This window comes from Phodopus roborovskii, unplaced genomic scaffold (assembly GCF_943737965.1).
Source record: "Phodopus roborovskii unplaced genomic scaffold, PHOROB, whole genome shotgun sequence".
In the NCBI taxonomy this organism is placed as follows: domain Eukaryota; kingdom Metazoa; phylum Chordata; class Mammalia; order Rodentia; family Cricetidae; genus Phodopus; species Phodopus roborovskii.
Genome location: NW_026126418.1, coordinates 76,691,101 through 76,708,235, shown reverse-complemented (window position 1 = coordinate 76,708,235; position 17,135 = coordinate 76,691,101). Strand labels below are relative to the sequence as shown.

Sequence of the window (17,135 nt, the reverse complement as noted above, 5' to 3'; positions counted from 1 at the left end):
GTGCTTGGAGAGTAGGCACCTCACCCAGAGACTGAACACTGGGTTCTGTTTAGGCAGATAGAAGTCATGCAGCCATTAAAGCTCTAACTGAGGAGGAATATTAACTTCATTACTGCTGAGGCTTAGTACACAGATTGTGTGTATGTCCAAGAGAAACACGCTTGGGGTGAGCAATAGAGCAATAGATGTCCTGTCATCTTAACTCTAAATACAGACATCTAAACATTCTTAGTGCCTATATTCAAGTTGTGGGACTAGGAGAAAGCAACAGGAGAATTGCATGTTGTAGGGCAGCCTGGGCTAGCTACATGGTAAGTTTATGACCAGCCAGGGATACACAGTGAGACCTTGTCTCAAAACTAAAAGTAAATAAAAATGAAAGCCACTCAGGTGCCAGAATGGAGAACGGGAAGGGCAAACCCAGAAACATGGTGTGATGGTTTGAATGAAAATGGCCTCCATAAGCCCATAGGGAGTGACACTATTTGGAGAGGTGTGGACTTGTTAGAGGAAGTGTGTCACTGGGGATAGGCTTCTAGATTTCAGAAGCTCAAGCCAAGGTCCAGGGTCACTCCCTCTTCCTGCTGCCTGCTGATCCAGATGTAGAACTCTTAGCTGTCTCTCCAGCACCAAGTCCTCCTGCAGGCCACCATGCTTCCTACCATGACGATAATGGACTAAATCTCTGAAACTGTAAGCCAGCCCCAATTCCATGCTTTCCTGTATGAGTTGCTGTGGTCATGGTGCAGGTAGGACAGACCGAGAGCGCTGGCCTCTGAGAGGTGATCTGGGGACTAAAGTGATACAGCATTGGCTATGGAGACAGAGGAAGACTTGGCATTTATTCTGATTTTCCCCACTTGGGTAGCTGTCAGAGATCTGGTAGTGACACACCAAGGAGATGGGACAAACTTTGGGTGGGGAAAGGGCTGTGTCACGCTGAAGCGAGAAGGAGCTAAGACCATTTCCAGCAAGGGGCAGATAGGTAAAAGTGTGGCTACTCGCTTTCTTTATTTTCAGATTAATCAGAATAAAACACACGTGGTAAGGGGTCACATAGCTTGTCCTTTTCTGTGTGAGCTCCAAATAAACAGTTAAGGCAGGAGACTGTCTGTGTTCCTTGGATAGTGGAACGGAAGTGTCTCCCCAAGTTGTTCACTGAACTGTGCCTGTGGCTTCTTGCCAACCCTCAGTGAGATTTTTCCATTTCTTAATTATTCAATTACTACCCATAAGTATGAGTTTAAAGCCAAACCCAGCCTGCTCACAATGAAGTATTCCCTCGAATTGTGAGCAGGGCGAAGCTGGGCTGGCAGGATCAAGGAAACCTATGTTTCTAGTCCTAGCTCTGCCCCGGGTTCAAGCCTTGGCTTAACTACGCAGGAGCTGTGTGAGCCTTGACAGGCTGCTTCTCCGAGGCAAGTTTTCTAGTCTATAAAACAGAAAGAGTGTAATGCCAAGCCCCTGGGGTACTGTTCATCTCAAGGAGGAAGGCAGTATGTATGTCATGAGTGCCTTTGTATTTCAGGTCTCAGCATCCTGAGAAGCCTTTCCCTGGGAAGGAAGATCTGGACTGTGAGCTGACGGGTGACCCAGAATCCAACCCTGAAGCCCACCTGCCCTCCATTTGCCTCAAGCAGGTGTTCCCCAAGTATGCCAAGCAGTTCAACTACCTGCGCCTGGTAGACAGGATGGCCAATTTGTTTATCCGATTCCTGGGAATCAAGGGGACAATGAAGTTGGGACCAACTGGCTTTCGGACCTTCATAAGGTGAGACCACCTTCCTTCTGCTTGAGCTTTGGAGAGGGCAGAGTCCAGCCACTCATATGATGGCCACATGACCCTTGAATGATCTTGGGAGGCCTTAGTGTTGAATTGGTGCCCTGTTTGAGGCTGTAGTCACCTCAGTGCTGACACTGATCCTGGCATATTGTAGACTCTTGTCAAATGAGTTAATGAATGTTCTGACCATGACATTTAAATCTTAGAGTCATCATTAAAACAAGCAATTGTGGGGCTGAGGGAGATAAATATGTAATGATCTTGATGCATAAGCATGAGGACCTGAGTTCAGATCCCCAAAACCCACTTAAAAGCCAGGCATGGCAGCATGCAATAGTAATTCCATCACTGGAGATGGAGAGCAGGGCAAGATAAGAGCATGCTAGCAAGCCATTCTAACAAAAGTACAGGACTCTAGGTTCAGTGAAGAGCCTGTCTCAAAATAGCAGATGGAGTGTAGTAGAGGAAGACGCTCAAATCAACCTCCAGTCTCCATATATACACGCAGAGGTGTTTGCACCTGTCCTTACACACACACACACACACACACACACACACACACACACACACACACACAAAAGAATTGTAAACTACATTTGTATTGTTGTTGTTATGACACAATGTCTTAAGCTGGGTAACTTTATAAAGAACAGGGGTTTACTTAACTCACAGTAGTTTAAGTTAGCAACTTAAACTCTGAGATAATCCTCATTAGTTAGAGTCTAATGGCAGATGACCTTACAGGGGAGGCATGTGCCTGAGAACGATCATGCCCAGAGATGATGCTAGAGAGAAAATAGGAGTTGGGATCATTCTTATAACAACTAAGAGTCCCACAAGAACTAGTACCCTCCAAGGGCACATGCCCAATGCCCTAAAACCCTTGAACAAGCTCTGACTCCTAAAGATGCTACCACTTCAATAACACCACACCCAGGTGCATGCTTCCAACACATCAATCCTCAGGGGATGACCTCAGTTAGTATTGACAACCTGGCACAGCCCAAAGTCCTCTGAGAGGAAAACCTAAATCAGATTGGCCTGTAGGCATGCCTTTGAGGGGCAGTTTTGATTATTAACCTGCCAGGAGGGCCCAGCACACTGTAGGGACACCATCTCTGAGGAGGAATCTTCGAGCAAGCCATCAAGCAGCATTCCTCCATGTTTTCTGCTTCAAATACCTCCTTGAGTTCCTGCCCTGACTTCCCTCAATGATGGGCAGGGTAAGCTGCTTCTTGTTCGAGTGTTTCATCACAGCAACAAAATGAAACCATACTCTGACTGCAGCAGGTACCTTGAACCAGGTCCTTCAACACTTAGTGGGGATTGCTCAGGAGTCCAACCAGCCTTGTGTTTCTTAACATGAATTTTCCCAGTAGGACCAACCTGGTTGAGGCTGAGATCACAAAAACATATCATTTCACAGTGAGTTTATGGAGTGAAAACTTTAATAATTAGTCTGGTAAATCATACAGTACATTTGTTCTAATATTAAAATAACATGCATATAGTGTGTGCTATACAAAACTTGTTTGAGTTTTAAAAGTAAAGTCTAAAATACGAAAGATTTTGCTTTAGCTACAAAGTAAGCAATTGCCTCTTAATGTTCATCTTTGGTGGTTCATTCATTTGCCTCCTTCCTTTGGAACACTTTGGGGGCAACATAGTAAGCTCACCAGCCATGAACCCAGGGCAAGCTCATGACTATCCTTGGACCTGGGGGTTTTTTAGGCTGTAGATTGAAATGAAGCCACATAGAGGTGTGTGTGTGTGTGTGTGTGTGTGTGTGTGTGTGTGTGTGTGTGTGTGTGTGTTGTGTATAGAATTAATGAGGACCACAGGGAAACATCTAGTACATGGCAAGTGATAGTTTTATAAATTCACACACAATGAAGGGAGGGGAGAGAACAGAGAGAGAGAGCCAGGGCCTACACTTGGTCTAGTAAAAACCTGACAGCCATGCCAAACAAATGACCCTAGATCCCTTCAACAAATACGATCTGGTTCCAACAGAGAATTTCTCATTTGCAGTTCTCTGTGGCATTGCCACCTCAAAAAGAAAAGTCTCCTCGGCATTGCTGTCACATCCTTCCCCTGCCTCTCAAAGCCACACTCCTCAGGGCTCTCTTCACTAACACAAATAATTGTATGCCATGAGTTGGAAGCCATGTTTTGCCAAAGACTTCCCCAGATAGTTTATGGAGACTGCCACCAGCTTCTGGTCTTGGTAAGATGTTAAAGCCAAGTCTTGGTGGCCACTGTTGCCTCTTGAGCAAGCCTGAAGTCCTAGCTGCAGGATGACTTTAAAAAGGGACTGCATTAGTTTCAGGGGTGGGAGTTTGGGAGTAGAAAGGACATAGGCTTTAGGGTCCAATAGGTCTGACTGTGGGACCAAGCATATTGCTTATTGGCTGTGTGGCTTCGATGAATTGTCCATTAGACTCTAAGCCCCAGTTCCCTGGGTGAACAGTAATCCTGCTTTGCATGGCATTATAAGTCTAGGGTGTAATATATCATAAGGCATCTGTCCCAAGGCCCAGGTCAAGGGAGCTGCTTGCCAGATGAGGGCTTTTGATTCTTGTCAGGATTGCTTTTGATACTCAGTAATAGGATAGTGTTTTCAAGTGGCTTAGAATATAAAAGCCACCAGAGGGTTCTAGAACTGGTCAGCAACTCCACAATGTCATCCATGTTCCCACCTTCTTTCTGTTCACCCATACTAGGCATGTTCTGATGGTTTCAGGGTTGCCTTATGGTCACAGGGTAGCTGCTCAAAATCTAGCCACCATGGTTGAGTACTGGACTAGAAGAAGGTCTGAATAGGTCTGTACCCTACCAGATGAAGCTGCCCTGGATGCCATATGCAATGATTTCTCCCTCTGTTTTGTTGACTACTTCTAGTTACATGGGAAGCTGGGGAAACAACTCTATATTATATCTATTCATTAATTTATGTAGTGTGTGAGAGGACAGGTGTACACATGTCATAGCATGTCTCTGGAGGTCAGAGGACAGCTTTCAGGAACCAGTTTTTTTTCCTTCCACCATGTGGATCCCAGACATTGAACTCAAGTTATCAATCAAGCTTAGTGGCAAGCATCTTTATCCACTGAGCCATGCTGCTGGTCCCTAGAGTTTTGGGGGGGGGTTTTGTTTGTTTGTTTTGTGTGTGTGTGTGTGTGTATTTGCTTGTCTTGTTAAGTATACACACTGCTGTCTCAGCACAGTGAAAAGGAGGAAGACAAATAGCCAAGCAGTCTCTGCCTCTTGTGATTCTTATTTGAACCTTGGAACATAGAGGACCTTCACCTAAGGGTCTTTGGAAGCACATGGGACACAAGAGAAGTGAGCGAGCTGGTGTGGTTTCTTTGACCTAGAGCCAAGGCAAGAACATTCTGGGCCTGCCCAGCTTCTGCACCATGACACAGAAGTTCCCGCATTCAAACCCTGAGGGACTAAAGGGCCAGCTGAATTTCGTGTGGGGAACTATCAGAATCTGCAAGGAACATAAATCCTGTGACACCTGTTCCATGCCCATCTCTTCCCAAGCATGGGGATAGGACATTCGAAGACAGGTTAAAGAAGCCTTCCTTCTCCTGAGACTCCCAGACTTAACAGCCCATGGGAGCATACTCTTCAAGTTTGAAGCAGCGACAAACGGCTCCTTGGCCAGGGATGTGAACTGGAGATAAGAACAGGGGAGGTTGTACCCACCTAGTGGAATCCATTGGGGCCTCCTGGAAGAGGCAGGGTTTATCCTATTACTAGTTGTCATTGGCTGAGCAGTAGACAGACACACCACCAAGGCAGCAAGGAGAGACAGCAGAAGGATTTCATGTGGCCCAAGCTGAGAAATGAGAGATGCTGTGTAATGCAAGCTGCAAGGGACCTGAGGCTCTGTGAACTCGGTGAAGACACGGGATGGGCTCTGGGAGGCTTGCTGGCCACTTGTGGGGGAATTTTCCCAGTCAGAAGACAGGGAGGAGATCTGGGAACACTGAGAAGCTTGCAGTCTCAAATGTTTCAGGCAGGATGAATGACAACTTCTCCCCACTCCCTCCCCACTGCCCCAAACACAGCACTGATGGGAAGTGGTTGGAGAAGCTGTCTGAAGGGAATCATTGATAGCACACTTAATGTCACCAGAGCTTTGGGTCTCTTCAAAAGAAGTTATGCATGTTTATTTTTATGTAAAATCTCATATTCAAAGAATGGCTTTAACCATGTATGTGTTACATCAAAGCGGGACTGCCTGCCCATAGAGGCCCCCAATGAGTGACACTTGGTATGAGAGCCCAGGAGGCATCTATTAAGAGGACCTCCACATCTTACACAGTCCTGAAGAGAAAACAGAATTAAGAATTTTTTTATCCAGGCAGTGGTGGCATACGCCTTTCATCCCAGCACACAGGAGGCAGAGGCAGGAGGATCTCTGTGAATTCAAGGCCAGTCTGGTCTACAGAGCAAGTTCCAGGACAGGATCCAAAGCTACAAAGAAACCCTATCTCGAAAAACCCAAAATAAACAAACAATTTTTCTTAGCCTGAGTGGTGGTGGCATCTGCCTGTAATTCCAATACTTTGGGAGGCAGAGGCAGGTGGATTCTTGAGTTTGAGGCCAGTCTGGTCTACAGAGTGAGTTCCCGGACAGCCAAGGCTACACAGAGAAACCCTGTGTCAAAAACAAAACCAAACAACAACAGCAACAAAAACCCCAACAACTTTCTAAGAAAGATAACTCTCAGGTCATAATTGGCAAATGACAGAAAATAACCCTGCAAAGCTGTCTGGGTGTGACGGGCTTTGTGATTCTCCCCATCACTGAAGGCGTTTGCATGAGAAATCGATTTTCCCAAGGTTAGCGATTAGTTAGGTTCTGCAGCCACCACTTCCAATCTGTGGCCAGCCAGGGCTGTCAGTGGAGCTATGGCAGAACATGACAGTAAAAGAGCATCTTCAGGAGGCCAAGAGGCAGCTGCAGCAGATGGACCCAGCAGCAAGAACTCCCAGAAAATGCCTGTCCTAATTAAGGATGCAGGAGGAAGTGTATGAAACATCACACTCGTAGCAGACGCTGCCTTTAAGATGTCCCAAGAAACCCCAATGGCAACTTAATAGTAAAATATGATAATTCTCTGCTTTCCAATTTATCTGGGTATGTTCAGTCTTGCAGATTAAATTTCACCACCTGCTAACGACTTTTCTCTATCTCTCTCCTTTCCACTTTGGTTTAAATGTTGCTTCGTTATGAATTAATAATATTTATGCCATATGCTGAGTTGAACCAAGTGCCCTTTGCAGGATTGCTTCGAAGCAGACATATTCCCAGCACGGTGCATGCTTCATTCAAGTTTCCCACACAGATGCCCGAAGTGGAGCTTGGCTTTCATATCTACTGCCCACTCTGTGTCTCTCCACGTCCCTTGAAGAGAACTCGAAGGGGAGAAAATGATAAATGGTCCACTTAGATTTATTTTCGGTGTCCATCTCTCAGAACTTGCAACATAGATCAGCAGTTTTCAGAGCGAATTATGCTAATGCCCGCCCAGCCATCTTCTGCTCATTTCTTCTCCAAGAATGAGAAATAAGGAACTGTCATTCTCTTGTCTAGACTCTAACCAGCCTCCAGTGCCGCCTCCTCGGGAGCCGAGTAGCACATATTAGTGCTGTGAATTGAGCTTCTCTTTTTATTTTTTGGGGGAAATTTTATGTTATAATAATTGCCAGGGTGTGGTGGCTTCTCTTTCTCCAGAAAATAAAAACTGTCTAATTGATTCTTCAGCTTGGCAGCCTTCCTTTGAGAGAAATGTACCTGTACTAGGCTGCTGCCAATGGATCGCTAGTTGGGGGTGGGGAGACATCGCATGTAATCCATCGGGGACACTTTTTCCATAGTGTCCTGCATTTCCCATTGGATGCAGCAAGGATTCAACAGTTTATCCCAGCAGGCTCACTCCTAGGGAGCCGAAGCTCCTGCACATGGAGACCGTACTTTGAAATCCCTGATCTATCACTCTTGCTGCTTCTGATCCCAGGCCTCCTTCTGAATTAAAGGACACATTTCCCCTCTTTCTCTTTCTCCCTTTCCCTTCCCTTTTATTGTATGGAGATATTGATATGCTTCATTGCTTCATAATGGATAGATAGCTGTAGGGATTTTTTTTTCCCCTCTGAGAGGCATGACATGCTAGAAAGTTCTAGAATAGAAGTATAAGGACCCAGCTTTCCCTTTATCATTAACTCCTTAGTGACTTTGAAACTGTCCCTTCTGTGATCATTCCTTCCCAGAAATCTTGTGGTATTCTCCTCTATAGCGTTGAAAACCATGGATGTCTTAAATCATAGCTACCTCTTTCCTTTCCCTCCCAAATGCTTAGTTATTTATTTGCCCCTTCCCTTTTTAAAAATAAATCTGGGTCTTTCACCTTTTACCTTATAGAAACCTCTCCAGGGGGCAAAGAAAAGCTGCTCCTTTTTTTGTCACAAAGAAGAATGAACATAAAAGAAATTCTATAAATAGGATTTTGTGGAATGTAGAAGTTGGTCCCTAAATTTCCCATGAGACGTAGGCAGTTAGAGGAAACGGGATGATCATTTCAAATCTTCCTACATGCTCAGGCACCTAATGAACTTGAATGATTTGTGACTCTCTCCTATCATATGTACTCAGATTCCTTCCATTCTGAAAAAAAAGAGAAAACAAGAAATGCACAAAAATCACCACTTTGGGCTGCTTCTTCATAACTAGGCAAGGCTTTGATTGTCATTGCCCTTCTCCACATGTGGCCAGCATGGAGCATCACTACTGGGGACTTGTCTGATGGACAGCTTCAATCCCCCAAACAAGAACATCTACAACATGCTCAAAAACACGCCGCAAAGCCAAGGTTCCAAGCTTTCACTCCTTTTCCAGAACATTTCCATCTTCCCACACCCCCTATTTCTCAGAGTGCTCTTCCACAACACAACTGTCCTTCCATCCCTGCATTAGACTAGCTGGCCCCAGAGCATAAGGGGAGATTGTGCTCCATGATTGGAACTACCTGGCCATCACACTCCATATCCTGCACATAACCCTTTGAGAGCTCTGTCACCTGTCACTGGACCCTGAATACTGACAGAAGATGAGTTCTGTATCCAGTGTCTGGATGGATGAAAAGTCTCATTCTAAAGACTTGATGTTAGCCTCTATTTGAGTTCATCGAGAATGTCTTGTAGCCAAAGGACAAATCCAGAAGATGTTCCCTTCATGAGGCCCTACTTATCTCCCAGAAGCCTTCTGTCCCAAAACTTCGCAGCAGGTATCCAGCCCTTTGGTCACAAGACCAAGACTTTGTGTCTTGATCTTGGCTCCTTCTGGGACCCTGGGCTGGGCAACCTCCCCACAATTCCTGTACCCTCTCCTGTCTCCAAGGGGAGATGGAATACAGATATGAACTGTGTGACCTTGGGCAAATCCTAACCCTCTGAAATGGGACTGGGGACCCCTCCCTCACATGTGCTTACATGGATTCTGAGACCTCAGGAAGGAAAGGACCTTGCATATAGATGGTACCCAAGAAATCCCTACAGAATCCAAATCTCTTTAAGCATTTCCCGTCGGCTGCAGCTGACAGGGATGGTCCTCTGCTCTGGCTACAGTATTGCTGGGGTGGATGAGTTACCTTGGAAAGGGGATAAATGAAGAATTCTCCCTGGTAAATTACTACTTCTGCTAAAGGTTTGGTACTTCTATTTTCTTCCTGTCAGAAAAAAACAAAAACAAACAGACAAACAAAACAAAACCCAGTAACTATATACCAGGGCTCAGTCCTTCCAGGGAGCAGGTAGTCCCTGGGAACACTGCTGTGAGCGTCAGGAAAGGCCATGGGCTTTTCTTAATGAAGCCTTGGAAATTAGCAGCCTATTCAACAGCATGACTCAAGAGACTAGAACATTGTTCCTAGCAGAACGCAACAGAGATGGCCATCTCTGTGATGGGCGATGTGAAAAGCTCAGCATCCACTGACATGTTTTCCTCGGACTCAGTAACTATGCTTTGAAGGCTGTCATGGCCTTCATGAAACACTGAACAGGATGTGAATTGTTGGCCTGGAAAATGCATATGGGTGGGAAGAAGGAGGGGGCTAGCACGTGTGCCAGGGCAGAGGCGAAATGGCCTCATCTAGGCCCCATCCTGGCACACTCACAGCCATCATGGTTAAGTAGTGGATCTGGATTTGGATAGGGTCCTCTGGGTGCCAATCACGCCTGACAATCAAAGCTTCACCTGTCTGGTGCCTGTGGGAACTGTTTGCACAGGAGACAATGATAAATGGGCAGTCAGAGAAGCACTTTATCATCAGCTGGGGTCACAGAGGTGATGTGTTAGAACTGTCTAAAAGTGTTGAATGCAGCTCGGACATCCCCACAGATAGCCCAGAGCCCAGCCTTCAGGATTCCAAGGCAAATTCCACCTCTCAGAGTGATCATGTCCAGAGTGGGTGGGAGAGATGGACAAGCCGGTGGCTGCCCTAGGCTCTCTTCACCTAGGTTTCATTACCTCAGGGGGCAATGAAAGCGTAGTCTTGTGGCCTGAGAGAGGGAGCTGGGGAGCAAGATGAGATGAAACAGACAACTAATGAGTGCCACCAGCTTCATCACACAGGTTCCCATGGATATTCACTGCCTCAGCAGCCATATGGGCATCTTAGAGATCAAAAAACAAAGATGTGTAGATTGAGTTAACAAAACTACCCACAATCCAGCATCTAAATGCTGTTTGCCTGCCGGTTCTCGGTGGAGGGGACGGGGATCCAAACACCACCTCCCTGGCTTAGACAGAGCACCGCTGCTGACATCAAACTTAAATCTCATTCTTTTTGGCCTCCTGACGCCCCAGCAGAAGGGACATCAGAAGCATCCACCCTCCTCCTGGCTCCGTGACCAGGAGTGAGTACACACCACAGTGCAGAAGGGCTCTCCAGCAACGGGGGCCCAACCTGTGCAAAAGAACTTGGCCCAGCCTGTGCTTCTTACTCTGTGTGTCTGGGCCTGGGTGTGGCTGATTCGGGGCTTGTGTAAAACCATCAGGGTAACAAAGGGAGGTTCTGGTGAGATCGGGGAGGAACGGCTCCCAGACCACAGTGATGAATGACTTCAGCCACTTCAGTGGTGATCTGTCATTGCCAGGCCATGTGAACGTGACACAAGCAGCTGCCTGCACTGACAGGGGAGGGCAGTACTCATACCCTGAAATAGTAAGAAGATGAAAACACATAAGGAAGAAGTATGTCTTAACCATGGAGGTCCTGGGGCTGGAGTGTGGCTCAGCTGGTAGAATACTTGCCTGGCATGGATGAGGCCCTGGGTTCCATCCCCAGTACCACTTAAAAAAACAGGTGTGGCCAGGTGGTGGTGGCATACACCTTTCATCCCAGTACTTGGGAGGCAAAGGCAGGCGGATCTCTGTGAGTTTAAGGCCAGCCTGGTCTATAGAGTGAGTTCCAGGACAGGCTCCAAAGCCACACAGAGAAACCCTGTCTTGAAAACAAATAAAATAAAAAAAGTATAGTGGTGCACACCTGTAATCTCAGCACTCAGGAGGTGGAGGCAGGAGTGAGTTTAAGACCGGCCTGGGCTATATGAAACCCTATTGCAATAATAATAAGGATAATGATAATGATAATGATAATACGGAGAAAGAAGAAACAGACAGCCTTTGGGAGTAGGCAGGGTCTTCAAGGCTGTATGAGGTGCAGCTGACACAAGGAAAACACTAAAGCCAATAGACCAGAAAGGGGAGTGGCTTGCCCAAGTTCTCAGTGGCAGAGCCAGGATTAGGCTCAAGAATGGCTATCTCCACAGTCTTGCTCTTGACAGGCCATTCATTAGCTCCTAACTAAAGCCACTAAAGCCACAGTCTCCACCCCTAGTTCCCACTTGCAACCTCCCCCCCTCCCCCATTCCTCTGCTGACCTCTAAGAATTCTGGAGAGAAAAACATGGCCGGAGCAAAGACACATTCTCGCCCTACTGGCTTAAACAACAGAAGCTGGCTTTGCAGTGTGGAGGCCACTGCTGAAGCCCTGGCAGAGTCCTCCTAAGGAGGGCTCTCTCCCAGCTTGTCGCAGCTGCTTTCTCTGTGGTGAGGAGCAAGGAAGCAGGCAGGCTCTCCTTCCCTTAGTGTCTTCCTACAAGGGCACTAATTGGTCTGCTAGGGCCCCACCCACATGACCCCTTATGTTCCAAAGACCCCACGGAGGAGCGGGGAGTGTTCATTGGGTCGAAAATATTTGAAGGAAAAGAGCCGGAGGTTTCCACAGTAAGATAACATGTCGTCTTCCCTGTCATGGCAGGAACTGTAAGCTGAGTAGCAGCAGCCTGTCCATGGCTGCAGTGGACATCCTCTACATTGACATCACAAGGAGGTGGAACTCGGTGACCCTGGACCAGCGGGACTCAGGTACTGATGGCTGCCTTCACATCCTGTGTGGGGCCCTTGCCTGACAGGCATAGAGAGGGGCCTGGAGTCTGTGTGTCTTCTGTCCTTTCATAGTATGGAGGGGAGAAGGAAGATAAATTGGGTAGAACTTGAACCCTGAGGCACTGTCTGCCACCAAGGCTATGCAACCCCTCCCCAGATTCCAGTGCCACCATTAGCTTCCTTTTTTCTTTTCTTTTTTGCTTGAGGCTTTGACTCCATCACTACTGGAGGTAGACTGCTGTTCATTTATCCTTGTGGCCCTGCATACATTTTCTGAGCACACAGTGGCCAGGCCTTGGGTAGACTAGAGAGCTTGGCTCTTGCCTGGGAGGAACAATGTGTGGAATGAGGAGAACATAGCAGGAATGGGGTGGACTAGACTCCTCGAGGAAGAGTCTATTGGATAAACCAGTGACTGGGGTGAGGATGGATCCCAGCAGGAACATAGGCCTGTCTACATATGAACATGTAAAAAGCCACTGAACCCAGGCTACCTCAACTAGCTCCAGTGAAAGAGAACATGATGGGCAAGGCCATGGGTTTGTGGTGAACTTTAAATGCCACAACAAAGATGTTAACTATGATAGCCCATGCTTTGTCTTCCTTTGTTTTGTTTTGTTTTGTTTTGTTTTGTTTTGATTCTACTGCTAGGATCATCTACCTTTGAGAGGATGACTTTCCCATTGGTCCTCTGAACGGTCTAGTAACCATTACCAACATTTGTACAGCTTGTTACAAAACTGCAAAGATTCTCTCCTTAAGTTTCTGCGTGACCCAGCACACAGGTCTCAGGAGCCTCATTTTCACAGCCAGTGAACTGTAACTCTAGTGACTGAGGTTGAGAAGTGGTACCTGGCTCCATCCTCCCCTGCCCTCTGCTGTGTGTTCTACCTCTACCTCAAACACACACAGAGGCCACACCTGCGGGGGGGGGGCGTTGTTCCTCCTGTGAGTGGGTGGAGAGGACCCTGAAGTCAGAAGCTGAGAGATCAAGATGAGAAGTGGCTATGCCACCTCTTGCCAACATCAGCCCAAAGCCATGTTGCCTCCTACTCTGGAGTTTCTCATCTGTATATGTAGGTGTGTTCCCTGAATGGCCCTGATGGCTCATACATCAGCAGCTACTAATGCTTTTGGGGTCACTGTCAACCATTCGAGGTGTTCAACCTTGTTAGTGGATCCTTTCCTGTCTTACTACTGGGGGGAGACTCTCAGGAGCGGCTCTGTGACCACTGGAGCAAATCTGCCCCTTTCCAGTTGTGGGCTAGAAATGCCAACCACAGGGACACAGCCAGCCCATCCTGCAAATACTGACACTCAGAAATCATTTGAAGTTAGCTTCATGTTTGACTATGATGCCACCGGATACCACTGGTTGGCTGCTGCCTCTATGGCAAGCAGTACCATATGCTTTCCATGGATGACACTGCCTACAATTCCAGAGACAGATCTGACTGTGTTCACTGTATAGAGGAGGAAATTGAGTCTCAGAGGCATGAATGGTTTCCTAACTGAATTACTTCTTCCTACTGATTGTTGGGGCAGTGGTAAGATGCTGATCTGCTTGCTGCTCCTCTTAATTCAAAAGCAAAGGCAGTCATTGAATCAACAAGGTGAGCGTACATCTCCAACTGGCAGGGCTTTCCAGCCTCCCAGACAGGAGAGTAGGAGGGCACACTTGCAGGACATGTAGGCAGGTTAATTATCATTTCAAGGACCAATTGAGCCCATGTGACAGTTAAGCTGCTTCACCTTTTGCTGACATCTTCAGAAAGGGAAGAAGTGCTCTGTCCTGTCATGACAGGATCCTGTGGAAGGGACCAGATGAGTGGGTGGGGGTGGCAACGGAATTATTAAATATTGAGATTGATCAGGGGTCGCAGCGGGAAGCTATTTATTATGTTCCATTGCTTCCAACCAGCGTTACCATCTGGCCCATTGTTCATCCCGAAGAGCTTTGCGTTGTGTTTGCTCCTAAAAATCACTCCCTGCAAGCGGAACTCATAGGAGCAGGAGGGAGCTGTCCACAGTATCAGCTCTGCAAAGGGTTTCTGGGGTTCATCAGGGTCTCTCTACTTTGCTGACCAAGCCAAGAAAATGAGAAACATTCTTATATTTACCACAAGTGAAGCTGGGGCTGGGACTCCCAGACTTCTGCACCCATCTGCACCTGAAGGAGTAGAGCAGCAACTCTATGCGGGACATTCAGAGACTGCTTCACCAGGGTGTTTATTGTCATTTATTCTCGTAGCTTTGATATGTGAGATCACACCTGTCTTCCCAGGTGAGGCTCCTGAGGTTCCAAGAGCAAAAGGGACTTGTTTACAGCCTCAGCCAAGATTTGAACTCAGGCTTCAACTGTCTGGCCCCAGGTACTGTCTGTCCCCTGTACAACTGGGGAGGGGACTTGGCTTGTGTGGCAAGACTCAGGTGATGCAGAAGCAGGGAGGTGTGCTCACAATGACACAATGTGTTTCAAAGAGCTGGGAGAGAGGATTATGAAGACCTCAGGACAGAGAAATGATGGGTAATTAAGATGGTGAATATGCTAATTAGCCGGATGTGATGTCACCTGTTCGTACATGGACTGAATATCACACTGTGATATCAAGATTATTTTCTTTCAGAAAGTCACTTCACCCAGCACAGAACCCACGGAGGGCAGGGGTGAGGGATGGAGGTGGGGTGGACAGGGACTGGGGACAGGACAGCACACAACTAGAGTATGTGGGTTGTAGATGTTTTATCCAAGCTCTCATCTCCCCTACCCTTGTCTTTGGAGCTTATTTTTCTGTTTCTATTGTTGCTGAAAAGAAATGGCAGGGGACTGGGGGTCTAGGAAATGAGTTGGGCATTAAAGTCAGGAATGGAAGCCACTCTGTTATCCCCAGCTGCCAGCCAGGCCACTATTCCCTCCTTCTTAAGGTTGGCCCAGTACCCAGCCGTCTCTCAGTGGTACAGCTGTGTTACAAGGACCATTCAAGACACTCCCAGGGAACAGCAGAAAGCTGTGCTTGGGCGTGGTTCTTGCTTTTGCCATGAAGCAGCAGAAATACCAGAGAGGGAGTGAGTCCTCCTGTCCTTCCTCCCTCAGTCTCTCCCTCCTTCCCATCTGTCCATCTGTTCACTTCTTTCCTCTTCCCTTCCTGTTATGGAGCCGAAGGAACTTCAGGCCTCCAGTTCAGTTATATGCTGCCAGTATGTCTGTATCCTTCTGCGTGTGTGCGTGCGTGCGTGCGTGCGTGCGTGTGCGTGTGCGTGTGTGTGTGCGTGTGTGTGTGTGTGTGTGTGTGTGTGTGCCTATCTATCTCTGTGTCTCTATGTGTCCCAACTAGTATTTAATAACTTGACACACTGAACTTAAGGTTACCACATCCTCAAAACGGGATTCTGAGTAGGAAAGTCACAGCCAGCAGAAGCAGTGGTTTCATTGGCAGCCCTTGGATAATACCCAGTGTGACACACCAGCCCCTGTGCAATTGGGCTGGTGTGCCATCCACCCCAGCCCCAGCTATGTCTTAAGTGTTGTGGAACCCTCCCTTTCCCCAGAGCCCACTCAGACCTAATGGGACTGTGCTCAGGAGAAAAGGTAACAACACACACACACACACACACACACACACACACACCTGGTGCCTGAGAGTGTGAGAACAAAGGCAGCCTGTGTTTGAGGACTTTTCTACTGATGTGGAGGAGAAACTAGTGCTGGAAACATGGGTTGAGAAAAAGTCAAAAGTAGTAAGAAAAGCACTCATGCTAAATGTAGTAACTCTCAAGCCATCCTCTCCAGCAGCCTTGGTCCTGACTGTCAGCCGGCCTTGTTTCCTGTTGGGTCTCTTGCATGTGGAAGTGGCCTCAGCCGAGACCTTGGATCCTGAGTCACTTCCAGCATGTCTGTGTCTGACCTGCCTTTGTAATAGGCAGCACCTGTGTACAGGTGTGTTGCGTGTCTGGGGTGAGGGGCACATGAATGTGAGAGTGAAGAGCACAGGATAACTTCAGCTGTTATTCTTCCGGTAGCGTCTATCTGAATTTTCAAAATGGGGCACGTACCCGCCAATCAACTCTTCCCCAGCACTGGGATCACAAGTGTGCACACCACACCTGGGAGGTTGTTTCTTTATTTGTTTGTTTGTTTGTTTGAGATCAGGCTCGAAAGCAAGCATTTTACTGACTAAGCTCTCACTCCAGCCCTGTAATTAGATATTTTTAGTGATGGAATGAGCTCCCAGAAGACTTGACCCTAAACAAAAGCTAGACCTCCACAGTAACAGCCTCTCCACTTTAGCCTGTTCCCTCCTCCCCAACCCAGGAGACTTTTCTGTACCCTGGATAATCTCTTGGAATGCCAAGCCTGCTCAGGAGATTGGAGAAGCTTAGCAAATGTTCTCCAGCACACCAGTGTAATTGTAATTTTTTTCCCCAAAATTAAGGATTTTCATTCCAATCCTTAGAATTGCCAGTAAAACACCAAAGTCTAAATGAGGGTATTCTCAGCAAAACTGGAATGCCATAGCCCTCTTCTGTGCTAGAAGCAAATGAAGAAACCAATCTGCGGGCAGAGATGCAGTGATTTCAGTAAATGAACTCTCACAACTTCTTATCACCAAGATTTTTACTCTCTGCTCCTTCCAAAGTCAATGCCCATCTCCGTGGGAAAGATCAGGACAGCACCCTGATCAGGTGCCACAGTCACCTGTGTGGGGACACTTGGTCCCAACAAAAGGTCTCACACAGTCTAACACTTGGGGGCTCTGGATGGTCTGTGTATTTTGCAGCCAGGCGTTTTCCTATTTGAGAAGGAAGGTATGCCAGATCTGGTAGCACACACCGGAAATCCCAGCACTTGAGAGGCCAAGGCTGGCAGAAAGCTAGTCTGTGCTATCCAG

The 17,135-nt window shown here is 47.3% G+C and overlaps 1 protein-coding gene across 1 annotated transcript in view; it reads left to right on the top strand.

Moving 5' to 3' along the window:
• Nucleotides 1-17,135, top strand: part of Ttll11 (tubulin tyrosine ligase like 11) — a 239,613-nt gene that overhangs the window by 195,697 nt on the left and 26,781 nt on the right. The window contains exons 7-8 of the mRNA XM_051185303.1: nucleotides 1,529-1,771; nucleotides 12,119-12,225. Of these exons, the coding sequence (XP_051041260.1) occupies nucleotides 1,529-1,771; nucleotides 12,119-12,225 (350 nt within the window). The remainder of the gene's footprint in view (nucleotides 1-1,528; nucleotides 1,772-12,118; nucleotides 12,226-17,135) is intronic.